Here is a 24133-nt window from a genome sequence, read left to right on the forward strand (position 1 = left end):
TCTTCTCAGATAGGCTTCCTTGAGATGCAGTCTAATGTGTCCATCGTCTCATGTGTATTAATTGTGGGTGTTTGACATGAAAAGTATGGGAGCCCCTGGTCTAGAGTACTCCCACCTCTTGTTGCACATTTACAACACCCACCTATCAGTCTAATTACCATCGAACCACTGAAATCTATAGAAAGGTGGCGCCACCGTTTTTAGGACATGGCATCGAATCTATGGCATAGATCGGCATGTTGGTAAATCCAGCAGGACTTTTGGTAGTAGGTCAAGTCAGGATTTGGTGTATACATATCACTGCTGTCACCTCGCGATTCCAGTTTTCGTGACTTTGAACTTAACTTCAATGGAAGGATTACATGGCCCTGTATGGGCTGAGAAACTTCTATGACCCTAACCCCGTCAAAACCCATTGGATAAACTCAAAAATAGCCGACATGGTGGTCAAGCTAAAAACAAGGTTGTTTTTCCTCAGTGCAATCCTGTCATTGCACCTCGCACCGCTGAGGAAGAGCCTCTCTGTCTTACATGAGATATGTTTTGGTCAGAATTTGTTCACCACCATAAAGAGACATTTGCGCAGAAGTCAACACAACGCCAGCACATTTGTAACGGGGACGTGCGTTGCTGCGTTTGAATGGCTTCAGCGGTTTGTGGTTTTAGCGTCTTGTGTCGGTCGAGCAGATGCCTTCTTGGCACGGCCTCTGTTGATGTTTAGATGGCTCTTTCAGTTTAGTGCAGAGGCTGCTGCGGCGTGGACAGAGGGCACAGCCATTCAAGTCGGTATTGGTTTTGTATGGGCCTTTTCAGCATAGTGTACTGGCTGCTGGGGCTCTTTATGGATGTGGACACTGGACAGGGGCATTGGGTGTAAGGGATTACTCTCTCTCCTAGAATACTAATGACCATCTTTTGTCACAGATCTGTTTCTTGTACCTTCGCTCCACATACCCCTTCCTCTCTCTTCTCCCCCTTCATTCTCTCCCTCACCCGCTCTCTCTCTTATCCTCTCTCTCTCTCTCTCTCATTCTCTGTCCAATTTCTTTCCCTCTATTCTCCATCTCGCTCTCCCTTCCTCTCTCTCTCTCTCTCTCTCTCTCTCTCTCTCGTTTTTTCACCCGACGCTTAATTCTCTCTCAATTCTCCCCTCAAAAGCAATTATTCCTTCTCTTCTTCCTCCCTCCCTCTCTGCCCCCTCACAATGTCAAGCACTGCATACTCACATATGATCAAACAGGTTTACACGCAAGCACACACACACACACACACACACACACACACACACACACACACACACACTTTGACGCTCCGTCCCGCTCTCCTCTCCCTCCCTAACTTGCTCTCTCTCTCTCTCTCTCCGGCTCTCTCTTTCACTCTCTCTCTCACCCAGTCGTATTTTTCAATGGTGGCTTTTGTCCCTTTCATCTCCTCGAAACAAAGGATTCTTGTGCACACAGGACAGAGGGAAGGAGAGGGATGGAGAGACGGACAGAGAGGAAGAGATACTAACCTTGAGTGTGGTAGTCAAACGAGTGGAAAAAGTCATTTAACGAGGGAAACCATCGCTATTACTGTCAGCGAGAGTGATACACTTCCCAAATATTGTTTAGGCTCTACTAACATTGATATAACTGCTTAGTACATTATACACTTAATTTTCTGACTGACCAGACCAATAACTGTGGATATGGTTAAATAGTGATTGATAAGGTGAAACTTATATTGATCCCCATGGGGAAATTAGATAGTTGCAGCAGCAACAGTAATTCACCAGGGAAAAAAGACAAATAGAATATAAGCACACAAATAGAATATGAAAAAGAAATAATATAAACAAAATATAGAATGTACGCAATAGTGGAGCTATATAATGTATGCTGGTGACAGTTTGCACAGGTTAAGTAGACTATTGTGGTGGGAAATAGAGGGAAGGAGTATGGATTACTAACATGTATGGATTAAGTTACAATTGTTGCTAGCAGTCGCAATTTCATACTTAAATATGGATTACTAAATTACAGATATGGACTATACATGTATGTATAAACATAACATAAAAGCTGTTAGGTGCTGCATGTTGTCTGTACCACATGCGCTGTTTTGTGTGCTGGCTTTGCAAACTGAACCTCGCTCGGGACAATAAATGGTATTGTATTGTGTCGTAGCTGTCTATATGTCCAATACACGAGTGTGAGTTTACTGTATGTGTAGGCAGGGACTCCACAGGGTTCAGAGTTCAGCTGGAGATGTACACAGCCAATCACATGCGCCTCCTCTAAACCCCGCCTCCCTCCTCTCCCTTCACATCTTAGTATTCAGAGCACAGACATCAACACAGATCTCTATTCATTCACCCAGTGTGAGCTCCAGCACAGAGAGAGGAGAAAGAGGGAGAGAGAGAGAGAGAGAGAGAGAGAGAGAGAGAGAGAGAGAGAGAGAGAGAGAGAGAGAGAGAGAGAGAGAAGAGTAAGACAGTGAGGACAGAGACAGGGTGAATCAGAGTGAGAGAGAGAGAGGTCAGAAAGGAGAGAGCGTATCAAATCGCCTTAGTTCTCAGGCTTTTGTTTTAGCTGGTTATTTTTTATTTTTTTCTTATATTGGGTCCAGAAAGCAGAGGCAGTTTGAGACAAAAGGGCCATTTAGCAAACAGGAGTGAGAGAGAAAGAGGGAAGGAAAGAAAGAGCGATGTGGAGAAAGAGAAACTGCAGCCCAGATGAGGCTAAAAACTGTTGAGGATGTACAGAGAACGAGCCTCCAGTGACAATAAGTGTCCATGGCACCCAGGAAGAGTTGACTTGTCATTCACTCAATATGCTACTGACATCGAGTCACTTCACATCGCACCACATGATTGGCTGATGCAGCACCATTCTGGTGTCAGCTTCCTCTTGTGTGCTGTACAACTCAGGCAAGCAGTGGACACCTGTGTGGTCAACCGTCCTGACCTCCTGGCCATTTTCAAATCCACCTGCTAATATAATGGAATCTTGGTCTTTGAGTTTCTTAGGTGCTGCACTGACGATGTAGTTTGTAGGGCTTCTTTGTTACCACAGCTCTGCAAGTACAGTCTATAATTTGGAACATTTCCGGTTCCTGTGATGTGATGTGTTCTGCTGTCTCCTATGTTTCCTCTTCTCTCCCTCTCAAGACACTTCATTGAAAGCAGGTGGATTTGAAAATGGCCAGGAGGATTAGATGAAATGAATGAATGAAATGAATGAATAAATGAATGATTTCACTAATGCAAGCAAAATAATTGTTCTTTGGAAATGTCTCTGTCTGGTGTTTCCACCTATGACTGCACTTTATTTTGCTGATTCACAATAAAACCATATTTCTAGGGTTTGGAGCCAAAGGGGCGTAAGTGCGTTATAGTAGATTTTACAGGAGAGCAAAAACAAATTTTGATCAAACTTGGATCAGCTGCCGTAACCACACACTAAGCACAATATTTTAACTTTATGTGTTATCAGATTGAGCATTACTATAAAAACAATACTGCTACAGTTTAAGTTGAATTATATTTGTTAACTTTTTTAAAAATGGCAAAAGAGTGACACAAACATTGTCCCAATACAGCCATGCAGAATATGGGCGTATGTAAGTAAACAATTGTAAAACCAAGGCCTTTAAAGTTGTACGCTACATGGAACATATCAAATTGATCGATACATTTTTTCTGTTAAAAACTTTTAATAAACCTTTTTAATAAACCTCTATAGACATAAGAAACTACTTTTGATTCTAAACTACTACTTTTTTTTTCTTTTGCTAGTATAATACATTTTTGTATGTGTCCCAGGACACGTGACTTATTGATGTGTCCTGGGACACATTCAAAGACCTGTAAAACTCCTCATAACACTGAGGGAGAACTTCAGTTACCAGCAGTCTGACTATCAGAGCTCATCTTGACCAGTTCACACTCCTAACATTATAAAATAACATTTTGAATCTATAGGCCTAAGTTTTTAATGGGAATATTAACATATTTACATTAATCTAATATTGACCTAGAATATTCATTAGGATATGAATAGGATACTAAAAATGAGGGTTAGGGTTAGGTGCTGTTAGAATCCTCTACCCACAATGCTTGTTCAGTGTCAAAAGTGGTTTTGCTAGGTGTCAAAAGGGCGTAACTGCACTTACGCCCTTTTGACACCTAGCAAAACCCTACTGCTTTCAGTTTTTGTTGTTAAAACTTATGGGCCATGATTTCAGTTGTGTCCTTTTGGCACTGAAAAGATCTCACTGAGACAATTGATACTCATACTCAACTGAATACTCATATTCGACCAAAATTGTACTTACGCCCCTTTGGCTCCAAGCCCTCAATTTGGACATTGTTGTTAATTGTTGCTTTGAGGTCTAGAGATACTACCTGAGAACCATCAGTGCTAATATGAAGTATGTAAATACAACCAGTGGGTAAAAAATATGGAATCAACTTGGTATTCCCTGTTACAAGGCAGGCATTTTTGTGTACTTTTTTGGGTTATACTCACTGGATAGTCACAATAATAGTGCTCAGTGACAAACTATTACTTCTTGTTTTTGATGAGACAATGTCAGTGACTACCTGAAATGAATTATTAGAATAATTGGGTACTGATTACAGTATTATTAGATTAGGATTAGGATTAGAAGTGAGTATTTCTCAGAAAAATTAACTGTTTGATATTTGCGCCTATAATAAGGCCTTATATAAAAGGCTGCTGATTCACAATAGAACCATATTTTGACAGTCTGGTTGCTTTGGAGTGTAGGGACACTACCTGTAGACCAGCAGTGCAAATGTGATGTAAATACAACCAGTCGGTAGAAAATGACATGGGATTAATTTGGTACTCCCTCTTTCGGGGCAGGCGTTTTTTTGCACTTTTTTGCCTATGTGGTGAACCACTTCATTGATGAATTGAATTACTTTTGCAGTAAAAAGAAAAATTATGACCATCCATTTCATGAAGGGGACATGTCAAAGTTATGAAAAAACAAGGTCATGTTTTGTTCTACCCCGGGTAGGGGTAGAACAAAAACTAAGGCCCTTTTTGAGGGTTTGTTCCTGCACTATATGTAGTGTTAAAGTTGTGTGAACTGTCACAGTTTTAAAATGTGTGAATCTAGTAAAAAGTACAGCCTGTACAGTCTGCTAGAGTGTGTTATGACATCACACACTGTAGGCTGACTCCATAGGATCCCATTATAAAGGTTGAAAAAAGTATAAAACTTAAACTGCAATTTCTCAAAAAGTACAAAAGGTATCAAAAAGCTGAATAAGAGTAATACAGTACTAAAGTTTGAATGGAGTTTCTAGCTTAAAGTATGAAAGAGTAGTTAGAGTTCAAAGTGGGCATGGTTTGAACAGTCCTCCCATAGACTTACATTGTAAAAAAAGGCTAAAAAGGCGTTTTTGTAGGATCATATTTAGGTGATTTTCAAAACTTTCCCTTCATACAATTCCTTAGGACTTTTTTTCTCTCATTCAGAACATATTGAGTACACAAAATCCATTGAGTTTGTTTTTGTTGCAATTTGTGAGAGGTTGACCCACATTTTTGGCTAAAATGCCTGGACTAAACTCATTCACTAGACACTTGTTAAGTGCATGAGAGCCACTGAGCTTGAATGATACTGTATTTGCATGTAGTTAGCGATGGTTAGCGAAGATTTGAGAATGACAGGAAAGTTTTTGAATGTCAAATTCTAGTTATTTCTGAATATACTTCTCCATAATTGAAAACTTATTTGACACTATCTGAATTATTCTAATGCTTTACACCTCACCTATCTGGTATGTCTGTCAGGTTAACCCCTTGCACCCTGATTTTGCCCTTAAATTTAGGTGCCTTCAAAGTTAGAAAAAGCATGTTTTCCATACTTTTATGACAATGTCACATACCTATTCTGTATGTGCTCATTCCAACGCTTCAGTGAAGCTATAACACACTGATATTGAGTGAAATAATCGAACCCAAGATGCCATTTTTTATGGCTGCAGCATTACATCAAATGGAACAATTCTAGATGTTCTAGATCTAGCTTGGCAGCTTAACATGTGCTTGTAATGGTGGTATGTTGGCAAACTTAAACAAGAGAAGCTACTTTGCAGCAGAATATAGGCATTCACTGTAGTAACCAAAAAATGAAAGGTATTGATCTTTAATAAAATGGTAGTGGTTAATTACATGACAGTGGCTGATCTCAGTATCTTTTGATTTAAATTCTTGAAGGCTTCTTTTCTTGATTATTTCATGTGGAATAAGTGGCACTAGTGTCTCCTCATCTCAATTCAGTTGCTGTCGTGTGCAGCAGACACGTGAGTGAGCCAGCAGTATCACGCTTTTAATGTGAAAGAGCAGCTGTGCCTTCATGCTGAAAGGGGGCTTTTATTTTGACAATGCCAGCTGCTTCTGGTGAAAGGAGAAGGGGCTTAAATGGACCACCTTGGACAGCCACAACACAGCCTCTGTCCGGCCGAAAAATGTGCTTGGCGTGTCACATTTATAATCCCCCTTTTTTTTCCCCTCTCTCCCTTCCTCTTCATCTCCCTCTCTTCCCCGATGTTCCACTCTGCCATTTCTTTCATTCATGTGCTTATCAAATGTTTTCTCTTTTCTCCTCTTGCACATACCTCCATTCCTTTGCACTTTTTTTTCTCAATGACCTGCTGTTTGCTTGATCTTACTTTCCATGCAACCTTATCCTCTTATGCCTTTTTTCCTCACCATCTTTCCCTCCTTCCTTCTCCCCTCCCACCTTCCTTCCATGCTTCCTTCTTCCCTCCCCTACTTCTTCTTTCCCTCCATTCCCACCCTCTTCATTCCCCTTTTCTCCGCACCTCCTGCCGTCTCCCCCTTCAGTCTCCATCCCCTGTAGCTCCAGCCATGACCTCGGCCACTCCCCCCTCCTCAGAAGGCTCCTCCCCCCAGAAGGTGTGCCACTCCCAGACACAGACTGACGTCACCAAGCCCCTGCTGGGGTCCTCAGGGGGGACCGGGGGGGCCGGGGCCGGGGCAGGAGGAGGAGGAACAGGAGCCGCGGGGCCCTGCGCTCTGCGAAGGAGGCGGCGTGTCCTCTCCAAAGACGGACGGAGCAATGTACGCATCGAGCACGTAAGCGGGCGCGGGGCGCTGTACCTCCGAGACCTCTGGACGACGTTCCTGGACATGCAGTGGCGCTACAAGCTCTTCCTGTTCTCGGCCACCTTCGCCGGGACCTGGTTCCTGTTCGGAGTGCTTTGGTACCTGGTGGCACTGGTGCATGGAGATCTACTAGGTGAGCAGGAGGGAGGGGGGAAGGATGACAGAGATTTAGAGTAGAGACAGAAGAGACAGATGATAGTGCAAGAAAACATTTGAAAGACAGTGTAGTACACTGAATTACCTGAATATTGGGATGTAGTTAAGGGGCATTAAAGACCCCATGAAACAGCATCTTTACTTCCTTGATTTGATGTATTTCCTGTTGAAACAGGATGTTGGGGCGGGACATAACGCAGTGAGGGATCATTCAAAAGTGTAAACCAATGAAATATCAGTCAGGGAGAGAAAGGCAGTTTGATTTGATGGGAGGGGCGGAGGGGCGGGATTGATCAAAAATCTGTGATGGTTTTATTGGCTGGAATTTTTATTTACGCCTACTAGTGCAGCAGGTCACTATTAATGATACACTGTTTTCCTGGAAGAAAGAGTAATGAGAGTTCATTTTATGGGGACTTTAAAGGATAAGGCTGGTGTTTTTTAATGCATTGCTTACCGTCAACAAATCCTATGAAAATCACAAAATCAACAATGCTCTACTCCCATTACTTTCTGACTTCCCACATACCGTTTTTAGCCGTCAACCCGGAAGTCTTTGGCTCCAATTGTAAACTAAAAACCTTGAAATACAGCTCACAAAGACATAGTTTCAATTTTAAAAATCGCTAACTGTTACCACCAAAAGTCAGTCTGTAGTAGATGTAGTTATTACCAAATCAAATTCAAATTCTTCATTACGGCGGGGACTATTTTCGGTGCTACGGAACTACTTTCCTGAGATTGCAAAGTGTTTACAGCGGGCTTATTAAATTGTTTGAATTAAATGTTGGCTGGCCTGGTGCATCGTGATGATGAAATATGCTGCCCAGAGCAACAGCATGGCTCATTGACGTGTTTTTAATTGTTTTTTTAATACAATGGAGTTCTATGGCTGCTGGGACATGGCTTCATTTGGCACCGGCTACATGGACGAGACTAGTTGGCAAAACAAAATCATTGTTGATTTTGTTATTTTCATAGGATTTGTAGACGGTGAGAAATGCATTAAAAAACACCAGCCTTATCCTTTAAGTCGTCTATGACCTTTATTATTCTATCGGCAACCAGTTGGAGTGTCAGCAACATCGAACAATAAACAACAAACAATAAAGTCATATTTTCACAATAGAGACGACTAATGTTACCTAACTAGAGCAGAGATACAACTGAAATGTCTAGTGAAGAGGTAATACATATCACAATGTAAAATACTGTAATAATACTACTACTTTGTGGTTTCATTTTTGGCTTGAGAACCGGACTTATTAGCCTTCGTAGGTGAAATGTCTTGTGACACTGGTCGCTCGCTCGAAATGCCGTCCTCCATTGTTGGAACTATGCTGTTTAAATCTGAAAAAAAGACTCTTTGAGGGAAAAGTAGACTGAAAAGAATGAATGAAGAAGATGAAGAACGAGATATGGGACATAGTGTTGCATTGAGGAAAGAGACTTGGCAGAGGAACAAGTGAAGGGACAAAACGTTCCATGGTAATTAGATTACACCTAACCTTTACACTGCGCTTTCACATGCCATAGTAGTTTCCAGATAGCAGGATGTCAAATCAGACCAGAATATTCTCTCAGTAATATTCTTGTCATTAAGTACTCCATCTGTTTTGTTCAATCGGCCTCTCTACTCTCTCCAGAGTTTGACCCCCCCTCCAACCACACGCCCTGTGTGATGGAGGTCAAGACCCTGACAGGAGCCTTCCTCTTCTCCCTGGAGTCTCAGACCACAATCGGCTACGGTTTCCGATGCATCACCGAGGAGTGTCCCGCCGCCATCGTCCTCCTCATCCTTCAGCTGGTCATCACCATGGTGATGGAGATCTTCATCACCGGCACCTTCCTCGCAAAGGTAGCAAGATGTAGTGTTTACTCAAGACAGTTTCACACAGGATTTTAACAAAATCTGCAATATCTGGTTTCAAAATATGTGATAACAAAATAGAAGTTCAATTCGTTTGCAATAAATGTTGGGAGGATGACCTGTAATATAACATAATACCATATTGTTATTATGAAAGTAGAACACCAGGGCATTTGCTTTTTTCTAACATCTCTATTCATCAAAGGATGAACCCAGTGCAACCTGAATATAAACTTTTTATTGGCTTAAAATGGAAAAACACACACTGAGGATGCGTAAGGTTAAAAAATAATACTTTTGAAAAGTAGTTAAACTTTTACCGGATACTTGAGTACCGCAGCATCCCATTAGACCATTGGCTAGTCAGTATGAACTGTGAAGCTGATTAAAAGTATCAAAGCTTTTCAGCAACTAAGATGCCATTGTTGAGAATAAGATTGTTTGTAGACTGTCAGCAATAACCTCTTGGTAATAAATGATGCTTATACTATTATTGCCACTTTTTACACTCTCCCTTGTCCCTATCTTATCTATCAGAATCAGTGTTGTCACAGGGGTTCCGTCATCAATCGGATTTTAGCTTCTAGTTCCCTGTAATTTCACTCCTCTATCTCTATTTCTTTGTTCTTCTATCTCCTCAGGACACTTATCTCAGGTCAGGTTATCTTACACAGGGAAGCAGGAAGTCAGGAGGACTGTGGATGATTAGTGCAGTTTATGTGAAGTATTTACAGTATGTAGTACCAGGAATCAAGATATTAAGGCCCACCTGCTTGCATGCATGTGCACACACACACACACACACACACACACACACACACACACACACACCCACTGTGCACAGTTCTGTGAAATATTTACCTTTTCCCTCTCCTTTCCCCTTCCTGTAGGTTGCACGTCCCAAGAAGAGAGGCGAAACAGTGAAGTTCAGTCAGCACGCCGTGGTGTCCAATCACGAGGGGCGACCGTGCCTCATGATCCGAGTGGCGAACATGCGCAAAAGCCTGCTGCTAGGATGTCAGGTATGCAGGCTGTGTGTGTGGGTCTTTAAAATGCATTACAGTGCCTAATAATGGAGTATAATTCTGCTCAATAATACTTTCCAGTAACACAGTACCACACAGTATGTATATAGGCAGGGTTTGTACTTTAGCGACAATCCAACAGGCTCAGTAATAGGCTCAGTTGCCCCCAAAAAGGTCAATCACTTCCAGAAAAAGAATTGAGTCCTTTCCAAATAGTCTTTCCAACTCAGATCTGATACAATTTACGCTATTTAAACTGAGGCATTTAGCTGACACACTTATACAGAGCAACGTACAGTGACTGAGTAAGTAAAGGGCCAGTCAATGTCTTGTTCAAGGACACTTTAATGGCTGCTGCTGAAAACATTGGCTGTTGCAGGGATGAAACCTAGGGGCCTTTTGGTTACAGGATGCCTTATTCTCTAACCTCTTGGCTACATTTACTGACTCCGTCTTGGCTCCCAGGTGACGGGGAAGCTGCTTCAGACCTCTCTGACAAAGGAGGGCGAGACGGTGCGACTGGACCAGAGGAACGTGCCTTTCCAGGTGGACACGTCCAGCGACAGCCCCTTCCTCATCATCCCCCTCACCTTCTACCACATCATCGACGACAGCAGCCCTCTCAGAGCCTGGGCTGCCAAAGGTGATACACAACTCTTATGTCACTATTGTAAATGTAAGGAATAATACACTTGCATCAGTAATAGCCATACAGTTCTATATGCAGCAATATGTATATTACTACAGATAACATACATTTTCTATCCTCAAAACAGAATTATTTAGTAAATATTATTAATTACTATTAATCATTACGTTAATATCTTAACCTAATGTTTAATAGTCATTGATAATAAACCCAAATGTGCTTTAATTTAAAGACAACATTAATTTAGTTACATTAGGTGTCATTTTTTTCTGAAATGGTATTTCACGTTTGAATGAAAAGTATTCTTAGATCTCTTGTGTATGACTGTGTATGCACGTACTGTATGTATGTGTATGTAGGTGTGTGGGTATTTACGGTCATGTGCTGCATGCTTGGCTGCCTCTAGCTGTCCAGAGTTGGGCTGTGCTGGCACCGGCGGAGAGGGTTTCTCCGGCTGGAATGTGTGTGAGAGAGATTGCCAGAGACACCCCTCATTAGAGCACAATGCCGTACAGTCCGGGGTGCTGACACGAAGCCTGCACAGATCCCGTTACAGCAGCGCAGACCTCTCAGCACTGGCCAGAGGCACGGGGATCAGTACTGATGGACACTGATCGCTACTGCATCCCCCCCCAATTCACTGCAAGCTATTTCTTTCATTTCTTTTCTTGGCCCGGGTTGACTCGACTCGATTTTCTGTTCCGTTCTAATCTATGCACTTCCTAATCTATCCTATCCTATCCTATCCTATCCTATCCGATCACCTCTTCTTCTCCTCTTCTCCTCTCACCACTATACCTCTGCTCCACTCTCTTAACTCCATTTCCACCTGTTTCCTTCTTGTTGTCATTCATCCCGCTCCCTTCATTCCTTGGTACAGTATCATTATCTCCCCTTCCAGCGCACACTTCTTTTTCTCTCTTTACAATAAGCCTCTCTGTAGTTAATCTACAATTTCCAGTTAAATTAACTGCAAGGGATTATATTACAGTACACCTGATAGCACCCATAATAATAATATGTGTTCTTTAAGTGCCTATTCTGAAAGTACCCAGTATAATGATGCCATGTCCCTAATCTAGGTTGTTTCCTGTTATAAATCTACAAAATTATGCCTTAAAAGCACTTTAAAAAAAAATCAGACTATATAAAGTATGATACATAGAAGCATAATAACTAACTCATGATATACAGTATCCTGAACTACAGTATCTTATTGTCTAGCTTCTTATAGGGCCTTAAGGTGCAGTAGCATGCAACAACCTCCTATCCTCTGTGATACATTTCCTCCATATACTCACCATGACTAAAGAAGGAAGTCACTTCGCCCTGCAGATAAAACAATCTACTGAGGCAAACAATCTACGTGTTACAGCCCACACAGGCCTTCTTCAGGGTGTTGCTTTACACACTTCTATGTGCCACACATACTGTGAACCTAAAAATGTGTCATTCATGTGGTGATTAAAAATATTCTCCGTGCAAGCAACTAGAAGGCAAACCTCTCTCAACGCTGAACAATTCTCCAACTTGCTGTTAAACCCAAACACATCATTCCTATCACTTACATTTTAAGTTAAACTGATTTATTGACCATGCAAACAAACCCTTAGGATTTGAAGCCTCTATCTCTATGTTAATTTCATAGTTAAGGCTAAAAAGAAATAATTGTCTTATGGCGGAAATCCCAGATCTAGATCACCACCAAATTCGAATCAATTGTCCCTTGACCCAAGGCCTATTTGTCCACCAAATTTCATGGAAATCATTTCATAAATATTTGAGATATCCTGCTGACAGACAGACAGACAGACAGACAGACAGAGAAACTACATGTAACTCCAGGGCGAAAACATCACCTCCTTGGCGTAGGTAAAAATCCTTAGCAGGATTAGCCTTTAGCCAAGGAAGTATCCACCACACATGCTGTTTCATTTTATTTCATTGTGTGAATGCCCATAATGGACACTTTATGTTTAATGGTCTCTAATTCTTGGGCATACTTTGATGACAACACTCCTGACTGAACATCATTCTGTATTTATCGGTTCTTTGGACAGAGCTTTAGCGCTCCCTGCGATGCTTCTTTTATACAATACACAGGCTATGTGTATGGGGGGTTTGGCTGGGATTTATGGTAGGAACATTGAATACTAGCTTACAGAGCAACAGTGTGTTAATCTTCTTGGCACAATGTGACTGTGAGGCAAGTGAGTCAGGAGGGCAGGACACTGTGGATAAAGTCTATAAGAGCACCGTTGTGACTGTCCAAACCAGTGAGCTAGAACGTTAGCACATCCCTCCCAACCATGCTGTCCCACATACCATGCGTGGTGTGTAAGTTTTGCGGTTTTGTATGTGTGTATGCACATGTTAACACAATCAGCAAGTCGCCAAAAGTCCACTCATTTCCTATAGAGCTGAGTAACCCGGGGAAACGTGTGAACGAAATGTGTGGACGGTCAAGTAAGCTTGTCGGCCCAAGAAAAGTTGGACACGGCTGAACTTTTTGTGTTCAGCCAATCAGATTCCTGTGCTACCTTTGTCTCCCTACCAATGTGATTTCATTCTATTAACAATAGTTCGGCCTGGCAAGTGCAAAACGGATGAGAAATTGATTACAGCCAATCAACGCTTCCCAGTTCTCTACAACTTTTATTTAATAGACTAACAGGAATAAAATCTTAAAAACAATGCTTGGAGAACGGTTGCATCCATTGTTGGAGTCGATGCTAATCAGTAAGTAATTTCATTATGTGTTTCATTATGTGCTAATTACCACATGCTAGCTAGCTACGTTAACTCATCAAAACAGTATTATGTAATATTATGAAAGGCAACATCAAAGCATAAATACATGATTTGCCTTTTCAAAACTTTGTAGCTGCACAATGCCACTACATAGATGCAGTCGGAGCCTCTTGCGCCGCCCATAATCGTCCAGACTAGGCAAGGCAAGGCAAGGCAAGTTTATTTATATAGCACATTTCATATAGCACAAGGTAATTCAAAGTGCTTTACATAAAACAGAGCGACACATTGACACATCTATGACACATCTACCAAGTTGCTCGCAGTGTGTACAAGCCGTTACGAAACCTGGTGTTTTTGCCCTAGTGAGAGCGGTACTGGGTCTGGGTTAGGGTAAGGACTGTTTAGACAGATGACCGAGTCTGCGTTCTGAGTGAGGCCTGTTGATGCAGGTGTGTGCTTGTTTGAGTGCATATGCCTTCTAGCGTGTCCTTTGTGTAATGTGGGTTGTGTGTTGATGAATGACAAGTATGGCCTACATGTGTATTGATATATATTGAACACACCGCCCATCTCTGAATGGAATGTTCACACCATGCAGCGCCTTTTGCTGTGTGTGTATTCAGTTTTAGGAGTGAGTGCTGTGTGTGTGTGTGTGCGTGTGTGCGTGTGTGCGTGTGTGTGTGTTGTTGAGTTCCGGTCAAGTGTTTTTTTGAGTGAGTCTGTAAGTGGGGAGATTTTATGTTTTGGAAATTTCAGGACTTGTGTGTGTGTGTGTGTGTGTTTGCATGTGTGTGTGTCTTTCCTTAGCCACCCACATGAGCATCATTCACTGAATGACTCAATCTGTGATCTGGGTTTGGATGTTTTAATTGAGTGTTCCTTGAGATTTGACTTAAAAATACATATCAATAATATCCTACTGGCATTTCATCATGGGATTGCTCTAATACTGTGTTTGCACAAAAAATGAAATTGTGTGCACAAAATAGTGAAAATGAGTCAATCAAAGTCAATCAAAATGTGGGAATGAAGTCTATCTCATGCCGTCAATGTAGTAAATCTTGGCCTTGAAATATATATTTGTATATATACTGTATATATACATACATACACACTTTCCAAGCTCTCTCGCCTGAGGCTGAGGTAGCCAAAATCCATAAAGCCACCACAGGCGTTGAAAAAGCGGATGTGATTAAATCTGCAAAATGAAAACAAAAAAAAGCAACAAGTGTATTCTGTTGCATGTTTAGCTTTGCTGTTCTCATGTTTCTTGCTACTTTCTGAATTTCTGCTGTTTCTATGACTCCCCTGCACTGTGGCCACTAGCCTCACCTTGATAGCCACAGCTCCGCTCCCCATCAGTCACGTCCAGTCGACACGCCCACAGCAAATGGTATACGCGACAAACGTCCCGAAACATCATTGAAAAGCCAATTATCAGGCGAACAGCGGGATTTTGGCATGAACACACAGAGTCACACACAGAGGCAGAGTGAAAGTGTTTATCCCATATACAGTATTTAGCGTTATTTTAATGTAAAAATCGATGTGGGCTTTAACCTGGGGTCTTGTCTGTGTGCTCCAGGTGGCGGCTGGACAGACCCGGACCTCGCCGACTTTGAGCTGCTGGTGATCATGAGCGCCACGGTGGAGCCGACCTCCGCCACCTGCCAGGTTCGAACCTCCTACCTTCCGGACGAGATCCTGTGGGGCTACGAGTTCCCCCCCGTCGTCTCCCTGTCCCCCTCAGGAAAATACGTGGCCGATTTCGCCTTCTTCGACAAGGTGGCCAAAACCAAAAGCCCGCCCCTCTTCAAGCAGGCCCCGCCCGCGAGCCCGCCCTCGCAGGCGTCCCGTTACCACGGCGCCAAGGAGGAAGGGGCGGACCCGGAGAAGATGCGACTGGAGGAGAGCTACAGGGGGGAGGAGAGGGGGAGGGACAGGGGTCGCGTGAGAGATAGCAGCCCGCTGAGTGTACGCATCAGTAATGTGTGAGGAGAGGGCGAGGGAGGGAGCGAGAGAGAGAGAGAGAGAGAGTGAGAGAAAGAAAGAAAGAGAGAGAGGATGTTGACGGTGGTGTGAAAGTTCAGGTAAAGAGGAAAAAACTGCGGGAGAGGAAGTGAGTGAGATAGAAACAAGCTGCTCAACACAAAACCACCCACACAGTCACACATCAAGTCTGCACACATTTGCATCTGGGACGTTTGCATCTAGGAAAAAAACACCTGGTCACCCCCCCCCCCCCCCCCAACCCCTTTCATCCACCTCAAACACACACACACACACACACACACACACACACAATCCCCGACTCCCCACCCAACCCCCAGTCTGTAGAGAGTATAGATCGGTGAGCAACTTAAAAGGGAAAAAATGACAAACCTGGCCTGTACCCACGTACGGCACAACATGAAGTTATTCATGGTGGGGATTTTCTAAACTTCAAATATATATATTTTTTTTCATGAAAAGGACTTGATATACTGTAACTGGAGGATAGTTCAAGTTGGCGGTCTGACGTGGATGTAATCACTGAATCACAGTACTGTTTTTCTTTCTTTTTTTTTTTATTAAACGAAACCCCTTAAGGTGCGTACCTGTAAGGGTGGTGAAAATACTGGAACCCTACTCTTATTTTTTCACGAAGGATCTCAAAGGAATGTATCATATTGTATGTACCTATAATAGTTTCTAACAATGGCATTACTTATTGCACCCGAATATATTGTGCATCCCTTCTGCTCTTTGATACGAACGTCTTCACTTGAACGCTTGTTTTATGTATTGAGGTTAAATGTTTAGTAATGATACTAAAAGCACTTTAACTTGATGGAAAAGTGGTACTTCACACATGGAGAGTAACTGAACTAACTTTAATACTTCATGCACTGTATCCAACGATTAAACCTTGTGGTTGAGTGTGTGTTAATGGGTTTGTGAGCGTGTGTATGCATGCAAATGGGAAAGTTGTGTGAGTGTGTTTTTTCTGTGTGTATGAAACACCTGTGTACTGTGTTTCATCCTTCATGTATGTGTGTTTTAACATGTGCATGCTCCTTTGTACAGAATGTATGAAAATATTGTTTCATCTCCATTTCCCCCCCCCAAAAATCCCCTTAATCCCCTTAATTCTTGACTCCTTAAACCATCGCTGTACTTTCAATATGCCACATTAATGGTTGTTAATGCACAATGCTATATATTTACTGTAAAATACACCCATCTTTTTACTGCTGTCATTTTGTTCATACAAAGGATATGGAAGCCCTTGTGGATTGTGCCAGTATGTGTCTAATCTACTGCCTTTATGTATCAGTGGTCTACTGGACAGACTTGGATCAACATGAAGTTTTCCTCCAAAATAAGATACCCACTGTTTGAAAAAAGTGACACCTACTCTCACAAACAGATAGCACAACATTAAATCAAGTTACGGTGCTTGATTTAGGATAGGAGCTAATTCAATTCTTTGGTGGACAAATATACAATACATACAGAATGGATCACCTGGATTTATGAAAAGCTGAATGGTGAACTTCAGGTAAAGATTCCTTTCCAAAAGTGTTTTTACTCGAATGGCAAGACAGAACCAATTCAACTGTCCTAGAAAAAGAAGCATCCTATTGAAAACTGCTATATATTCATTTTGTTGCAATTTATTACCTGAAGTTCATTGCTCAATATCTCAAAAATATAGAGCATCCAGTCTTGGTTGTTACATCAACCAAGGACTTAAGTTAACTTTTATTTTAAGTAAAAAGTACCATAATCTGTTTTGATTTTGTGCCTTCAATCATATTGTGAGAGTCGGTGACACTATTTAAATGATACATATCTCATTTTGGAATAAAACTCTTGAGAGGAAAACCTCTGCGGTTTTGCTGTTCCAGCCAAGCAAATATTCAAAGTGACTGAAAATATTTCAGTTTGCTCCATGTCTGGTGAGAAGTTGTGATTGTTTATACTGTATGTGTAGTCAGCCGTGGCTCACTGATAATACTGGACGCTCATTGGTCTAACTGCTAATGTACTTTTAAAGTGCCTCTTTTAATAAATGTATGATTTACAACATGTGTGTATGATGTGCACGACACAAATGTATCATTTCTATCTGGGTTGTCTGTCTCCAAAGGTGAAATTAAGATGTGAAACGCACGAAACAGTGGTAGATTTTTTTGTTTCAGAAGTAATATGCCCAATAATGTTGCTGTCAAGTGTCTGACTGCAACTAACGTAGAACAAGGAGAAAAACAAAAATTGATTCATGAGAGTTAGCTACCATGGAAACCTATTTAATTTCCTGTATAAACCACAGACAGTGTTTGTCACAGCTTGTAGACATATACAGTACATGTAGTCTCAATCACACACATACACACACACACACACATGCAGACATCAGATGTTAGATGACTTAAATTAGAGCACTATAATCAAACTGCCAAAACTCCCAGGTGATTTCTCAGTCAATGGAGTAAATGGAGAAGTTAAACGCAAAATTGAAAACGATACAGCTGAAGTGAATCTATGCTGCTTGTGAAGCCATGCACCTGATCAGAAGAAAATGAAATGCTTTGAGGAGGAGAGCTACGGTTCACTTCTTTCGTCTCTGACACCTGTCATATCTGGGTAACTTTGTTGTTTCCTGTTCACTCTATGAAGTGACGTGTGAAGAATACTGAGCACCAAATTGTGAGTGGATTGAAAATGCTTCTACTTCTGAGCTGCTGTATTATTGCAGGTAAGATAAATAAAAATTCAGCTTCCATTTGAAAGTCTAAAATGAAAAGCAGTTACTACGCTTTTTGCAGCTATTCACACAAGGTTTCATACAGGAAACAGATTGCGAGATGATGCTGAACGCACTGAAGCCTTTTTTTTTATGTAATGTAGGAAATTAAATGAATTGTTGGGTTTGACCAAATTATAAAGTTGCTTTTGTGTAACTAAGGTTAGGGACTAAAAGTCTTTGCGCTCTTGGTTCTCATACAGTGTTATAAAACAACATCTTGTATGTCTCTCCTTAGCTCGTAATTTAATTTCTTGCCCTGACCTTTGCACTTACTCTTAGCTGCTTGTCTCTAAGTTTATTCTACTGTGGTTTATTCTATTCTACTCACTCTGGATAAGAGTGTCAGCTAAATCTCTGAAATGTGAAAAACAATTAAATGTAGTTTCCAGTGAGGAGAAAAGCTCCGGGCTAAGTGAGTTAGACTAATACAAAATGGTTTCTGGTATACTCTTCAAAGTTCAAAGTAAGGAAGTGTGTGTAAGGTAATTGGATACAAGATAATATCCCTTGCCAAGCTTATAATTTTTACGTGAGAAAGCATCAGGCCATGCTACAACATGTCATATCCATGAATATGGGTGCCTTGATCTGTGTAAAATCATTAAACTAAGCTTTCCATGTGAGGCTCCTGTGGTGTGAATTAGGGTAGTGAGTGTAATGTGGCCCAGATTTGCTGAAAACTACACAAGACTATGTAGAAGTTTAAATAGAGTCACAGTGAAATGGCTTTTTGAGAGCATCTTGCTTCCTTAATGTGATTCCTTTAATGTTTTTCCAGTTGAAACAGGATATTGGGGTGGGACATGACGAAGGGGAGGGATCATTCAAAAATGTAAACCAATGGGATATCAGTTAGGGAGAGAAAGGCAGTTTTATTTGAACACAATCATAAATCTGTGATGATTTTATTGGTTGAAATCTTGATGTACACCTCATGGTACACAATGAACAGCTAAAGATGTTCCATTTTCCAGGAAGTAAAAGTAATGAGATTTTGATATAAAATACAATAAGATGTTTGTTTGTTTTTTGTGTCTTTTTTCTTTATAATTGCAGTGTGACTTTAAAGGAGTGTGCGACCTAAGTTGCCTTTTTAGTCATTAAATTTGTTGTTTTCATATCATTGTCCTCCTTTTTTTTAAAGAATATATTTATTGCATTTTTCATATACAACACAGACAAAACAGCTCAGACATGTCATGACAAATAAAATGAGTAGGTAAGAATAAGAAATAAAAAATAAAAATAGTGGACATTATACTCATCCCCAACCCTCACCACCCCCTACAACAAAGAAAGGCAACATCAGATAAATAAATATATAAACAAATAGCAATACAGGAAACCCTTATAATGTGGAAGATGACAGCGTAGGTCCAATATATTCTAAGTAAGGGTCCCAAACTTTATAGAAAGCGTCCACTTTCTGAAGGAATGAAACATACATGAGATGTATTCATTGGGAATACACTCCATTATAAGATTGTGCCACGACTTTTTTGTTGGAGCAGCATCCTTGATCCAAAATAGCAAAATATTCTTCCTAGCGGCAAAAGTCAATAAATTGAATAACCTCTATCATTGTCCTCCTTGTTGAGCTTTTGACATCATTTTCATCAAACATAAATTTTGTTACCATATTCCCTCGTGCCTTTGTTCCTCATCCAGATTTTTTTTGCTTTTTCTTTTGGAGCGAGACACTTTCATTAGCCCCTTGGTGTGTTTCTGTCTCACCATTTGCATTTCTTTTTTCTTCATCCTTTAAATATTTTATCTTTTGCATGGTTGTGCATGTAAACTAAACCTAAACCAGGATCTGAAGGTTCCATGATGGTTTTTATCACTGTCATTTAGAGTAATCAAATGTTCTCTCATCCTTCCTCCCTGTGGCTCCCAAAAAGCAGCAGCTCCCAAACACAAAAACAACAACAAACAAAGAAAAACAGTTATTTCAACTTGGCTAAGTGATTACACTAGGAAACAGCCTGCCATCACTCTGGAGGAGTTCTTTCTTCTACTGACTTATTTTGCATGTTCAACTTATCAAAGTGTCAGAATCATTCACTCCATAATATGACTGATATTCTGTAATTTTTTCTTATCAGGAATGGCGGCAGAGGACCCACCAGTGACACATTATAGGCTGAAAAACAGCTCAGTATGTCTGCATGTTAGAAAATCACTAAAAGGTCAAGAGGTTACCTGGGAAATGATTAATGTAGGCATGATAATCAATACTAAAGGAGACATCAACCCTAACTACACAGAGAAAGTGGACTATAATCGCGGTAACTTCTCTCTGTGTATCAAGAAACTGACTGAGACAGATAGTGGCACCTATGAGGCAACAGTAACCCAGGGCTTTACTAAATCAAGGGAACAACACAGGCTCATTGTCCAAGGTAAGTTTAAAGCAATAAATGTTTCCCTTTATTCATATCCTGCCATCCCTCTCTCCCCTCTTATCCCCAGTACACTTATGCAAGATTTCTGTTGTCCCATAGCAAAAAAAAAAGAATATAATATATCTGCAGGCAGTTGATATGGTTGTGGATCAATACCAATGACTCGATGATTTCTCAACGAAGGCCTGAGATTTCTGCCTTGCAAAACTCACTCTCTGGCTCATGCTCCGTTTTGAAAACTCTCCACCCAATTGAATTTCAAGACAATACCAATTTCCTCTCCTCCTACTTGCATTTTCAACCGCACAACGATCTAGGACGGTGTTGCACGCTGCACGACGTTTAAGCTATGAAGGCAAACAATCCTCCTTCTCAAGCCAAAAAAGCAAATGACAAAGCATTATTATTACTGTACTGATATATTGTCTCTTCACACGGTGTTTCTGTTGTATTGGTTCTCAACCTGGGGGTCTGGACCTCCAGGGGCACGCAAGATAATTTTGGGGGAGTCGTGAAATGATTTATGGGATAGGAAAAAGCATATTTCTACTACAAAAATTCATTATCACGTCTATTTTTTCTGATTTTTCTCTCATTTTTTTGCATTTTTTCTTGTGAAATGCTGAATAGTTTTAAAAGAAACAACCTGAAAAGGGAAAATCATTCTTTGGTTGAACTCTGCACGCTTGTGATGGGGGTCGCGAGTAGACACTGCTTCATTTAAAGGGGTCAGGAGCCAAAAAGGTTGAGAACCACTGAGTTACAGGACACCGTCACTGGGTGGAGGGCCTGTGCTAGAGACTTGTGCAGGAGCGTAAAAAGTATCGATGTTGCAATTCCTACTGGATGCCGACAGATGGCGATAAAGGTCATAGATTACTTAACGCCCCTTTAACTTCTCTTCTGGGCCGGGTGTTGTAGAAGCAGTTCCCAGACCAGTTATCAGGATGGCAGTCCTGAACTCCAACCAGTCTGATGGATCCTGCAACCTCACAGTGAACTGTTCCACCCAGGACGGCTGGGCGTGGTCCGTCTGCGATGAAGCCCGCTGCAGAACCTCTCAGAGATCACTCGGAGCGGTCAACATCACCATCTCCACCGACAACAGAACTATTGTCTGTAAAGCCAACAACCATGTCAGCACGAGCAATGTTTCTGAAAGTGTGGGGGGGATATGTAAGTAGCATGCAGTGTTTCAGTGCAGCGTTACAGCCTCTGCTTGTTGACCTGTTGATCTCACTGACTGAACTGAAATTTACCCAAGTTTAATTTGTCAATATAGTATTTCTTTCTTTCTTTCTTTCTTTCTTTCTTTCTCTCTGGTAGTTCATTAAAGACATGCAGTATTCACATATTTGGCAGATTTTTTGTATCGATACCCATGAGCTTATCGTTTCATGAAGTCAGTTGTCATTTCCCATGATGAAAATTTCTCGGTGTCTTTCTGTGTAGGAAACCAAGGCAAATTTCCTGTTCATCTGCTGAGAATGTATTTCTGTTTCTTTCCAGGCCTCAGTGAAACTAACACTGAATACACAGGGACATCATTACCAGCAGGCATTATAATAGCAATCATTTCTGGGACGTTTTTCATCTGTGTGTTGGCTGTCTTCTTGGCTAAGAGGTTTTACTTCTCAAGAGAATGTCACAACCAGCAGGTAAGTTTATAATTTGAAGAATATTTAAACATATTTCTGTACTGCACTACATTTTCTTTTCGGGGATGTCAAATTTTAAGGATTTCATGACAGGATGCTGTTTTCATGTGATATACAGAATTAAAGACATTTGCAAGAAGGCAAAATTGAGTTTCACTTCCATGCCAGCAGTTGCATTGTAAGAGTAGGTAAAATTATTATTATTATTTTTTTAAATGGTTGACATGTTGCTGCGTTATCTTCTCATCAGGTACAGACTGCTCTTCAAATAGCAAGGCTGTCGGTGGAGGTGCAACCCCAACCTGCGGGCGATGAATCTTCTTCCTGTCAAACTGAGACAGTTTATGAAAACGTAGACGACACACAACACATCCAGGCCAGCAACACAACCATCACACCAGAAGGAGCGCGATCCAAGCAACCTCCGAAAGTAGACACAGTCTACTGCTCTTTACAGTTACCAGTCACGACCGCCCCGCTGGACAAGAGGGACAACAGAGAACACCAGAATCAATCCAGGGACAATATGAGAGCCGGAGAAAGGCCAAAACAGCCGTCAGAATTGGCTACGGTTCAACCGGTGCAGACTTACCCACAGAACCTAAGAAGTGCCTCATCAGAGGAAACAGACGATGGAGATGTGTTAGTTAAAGATGTACAGCGACACCAAGAGGCCAGAGGGAACTCTGTCACCCTGGAGGAGGCACAGCACCCCGTGCAGCCTGACACACTGTACAGTGTGCTGCAGAAGCCAAGACATCTGCCCAGGTCAAAGCACCAACAACAGGCCAAACAGGATTGTGGAGGCCAAACAGCTAACAATGACACTTGAAAGTAAGAACCAACTGTGTAAAAGCCAGCATCAGCAGAACAGTGCACTCTTCTGCCACTGGGCTAAAATGGTATGAAAACAAATGTAATATTTACAATTTTTAAATAGGAGGATACATTGGTAACACTTTACAATAAGGGTACATTAATTAATAGTTAACTAATGTGTCTAATAGTTGCATCTAATAGTTAACTAATGTGTCTAGTAATAATTTACTAACGGTGTTCATACCTTATTTAATACTTTATAAACTTTATAATACTTTAGTTAACATGAACACCATTAGTTAACTGTTAACATTAGTTAACTGTTAATTAAGGGTTAGTTAATACTTATTAACTAATGTACCCTTAATGTAAAGTGTTACCGATCATCTTTGTAGATAGCGCAATAATTTTGTACATAGTGTCTTGGTACTATACTGTAGCATTTGAGGTGATGGTTTAATTTCAATTCAAGGATTGTTCAAGTTAAACATAACTGCCTTCTTTTTCAGGAGACACAGACTGAAATATTGTTTTATCATCTACCAACTCTATGAAATTATAATTTCCATTCATGCTTGTCTTGCCATTTGCTTACAAGTGACTCTTCGCCAGAGATCATCATAGCTGTCGTCATATCTTCAATAATAAACTCATTCATTGAAGCTGTTTCTTTATGTTTCTACAGTCCCACTAATTGATAAAACCAACAAAATGAGCAATTGTCATCAAATAAGTCATTTTGTGATCATATCCATGCCATGGTAACACACACCTACTCAAATGTATTTCTCACTAAGTGCATGTGAACAGTGAAACTAGCTTAAGGCTAGTACATGCTTGCCAGCACCAGTGTCTTT

The 24133-nt window shown here is 41.1% G+C and overlaps 2 protein-coding genes across 3 annotated transcripts; both read left to right on the forward strand.

The window, feature by feature from the left end:
- Positions 1-6890: 6890 nt before the first annotated feature.
- On the forward strand, positions 6891-15597 carry LOC139641181 (ATP-sensitive inward rectifier potassium channel 10-like). The gene is made up of 5 exons (XM_071515455.1): positions 6891-7281; positions 8951-9162; positions 10065-10196; positions 10665-10842; positions 15188-15597. The coding sequence occupies exons 1-5, from the start codon at positions 6891-6893 to the stop codon at positions 15595-15597; spliced, it is 1323 nt and encodes a 440-aa protein (XP_071371556.1).
- Positions 15598-18059: 2462 nt separating this feature from the next.
- On the forward strand, positions 18060-23920 carry LOC139641180 (signaling lymphocytic activation molecule-like). Of its 2 annotated transcripts, XR_011694972.1 has the most exons (6): positions 18060-18343; positions 20500-20796; positions 21721-21975; positions 22309-22457; positions 22708-23359; positions 23786-23908. XR_011694972.1 is itself a non-coding variant. In XM_071515453.1 (5 exons), exons 1-5 carry the CDS (start codon positions 18310-18312, stop codon positions 23287-23289), a joined length of 1317 nt encoding a protein of 438 aa, XP_071371554.1. In that variant the 5' UTR covers positions 18061-18309; the 3' UTR covers positions 23290-23920. The 2 variants fall into 2 exon arrangements, 1 of the variants encoding a protein (XP_071371554.1); XM_071515453.1 differs by having other exon boundaries at positions 18061-18343; positions 22708-23920.
- Positions 23921-24133: the final 213 nt, after the last annotated feature.

Source organism: Centroberyx affinis, unplaced genomic scaffold, assembly GCF_046629955.1.
Source record: "Centroberyx affinis isolate AG114_WGS23_722 - 3 ecotype Tasmania unplaced genomic scaffold, CSIRO-AGI_Caff_v1 ptg000353l_1, whole genome shotgun sequence".
Lineage (NCBI taxonomy): Eukaryota > Metazoa > Chordata > Actinopteri > Beryciformes > Berycidae > Centroberyx > Centroberyx affinis.

Bases quoted from the DNA above. Each gene is read 5' to 3' on its own strand.
- LOC139641180 (XM_071515453.1), top strand. From the start codon at position 18,310: ATGCTTCTACTTCTGAGCTGCTGTATTATTGCAG. The intron at 18,344-20,499 runs GTAAGATAAATA...TTTTCTTATCAG, and splicing joins GAGCTGCTGTATTATTGCAG to GAATGGCGGCAGAGGACCCA. The intron at 21,976-22,308 runs GTAAGTAGCATG...GTTTCTTTCCAG, and splicing joins TGAAAGTGTGGGGGGGATAT to GCCTCAGTGAAACTAACACT.
- LOC139641181 (XM_071515455.1), top strand. From the start codon at position 6,891: ATGACCTCGGCCACTCCCCCCTCCTCAGAAGGCTCCTCCCCCCAGAAG. The intron at 9,163-10,064 runs GTAGCAAGATGT...CCCTTCCTGTAG, and splicing joins CCGGCACCTTCCTCGCAAAG to GTTGCACGTCCCAAGAAGAG. The intron at 10,197-10,664 runs GTATGCAGGCTG...CTTGGCTCCCAG, and splicing joins GCCTGCTGCTAGGATGTCAG to GTGACGGGGAAGCTGCTTCA.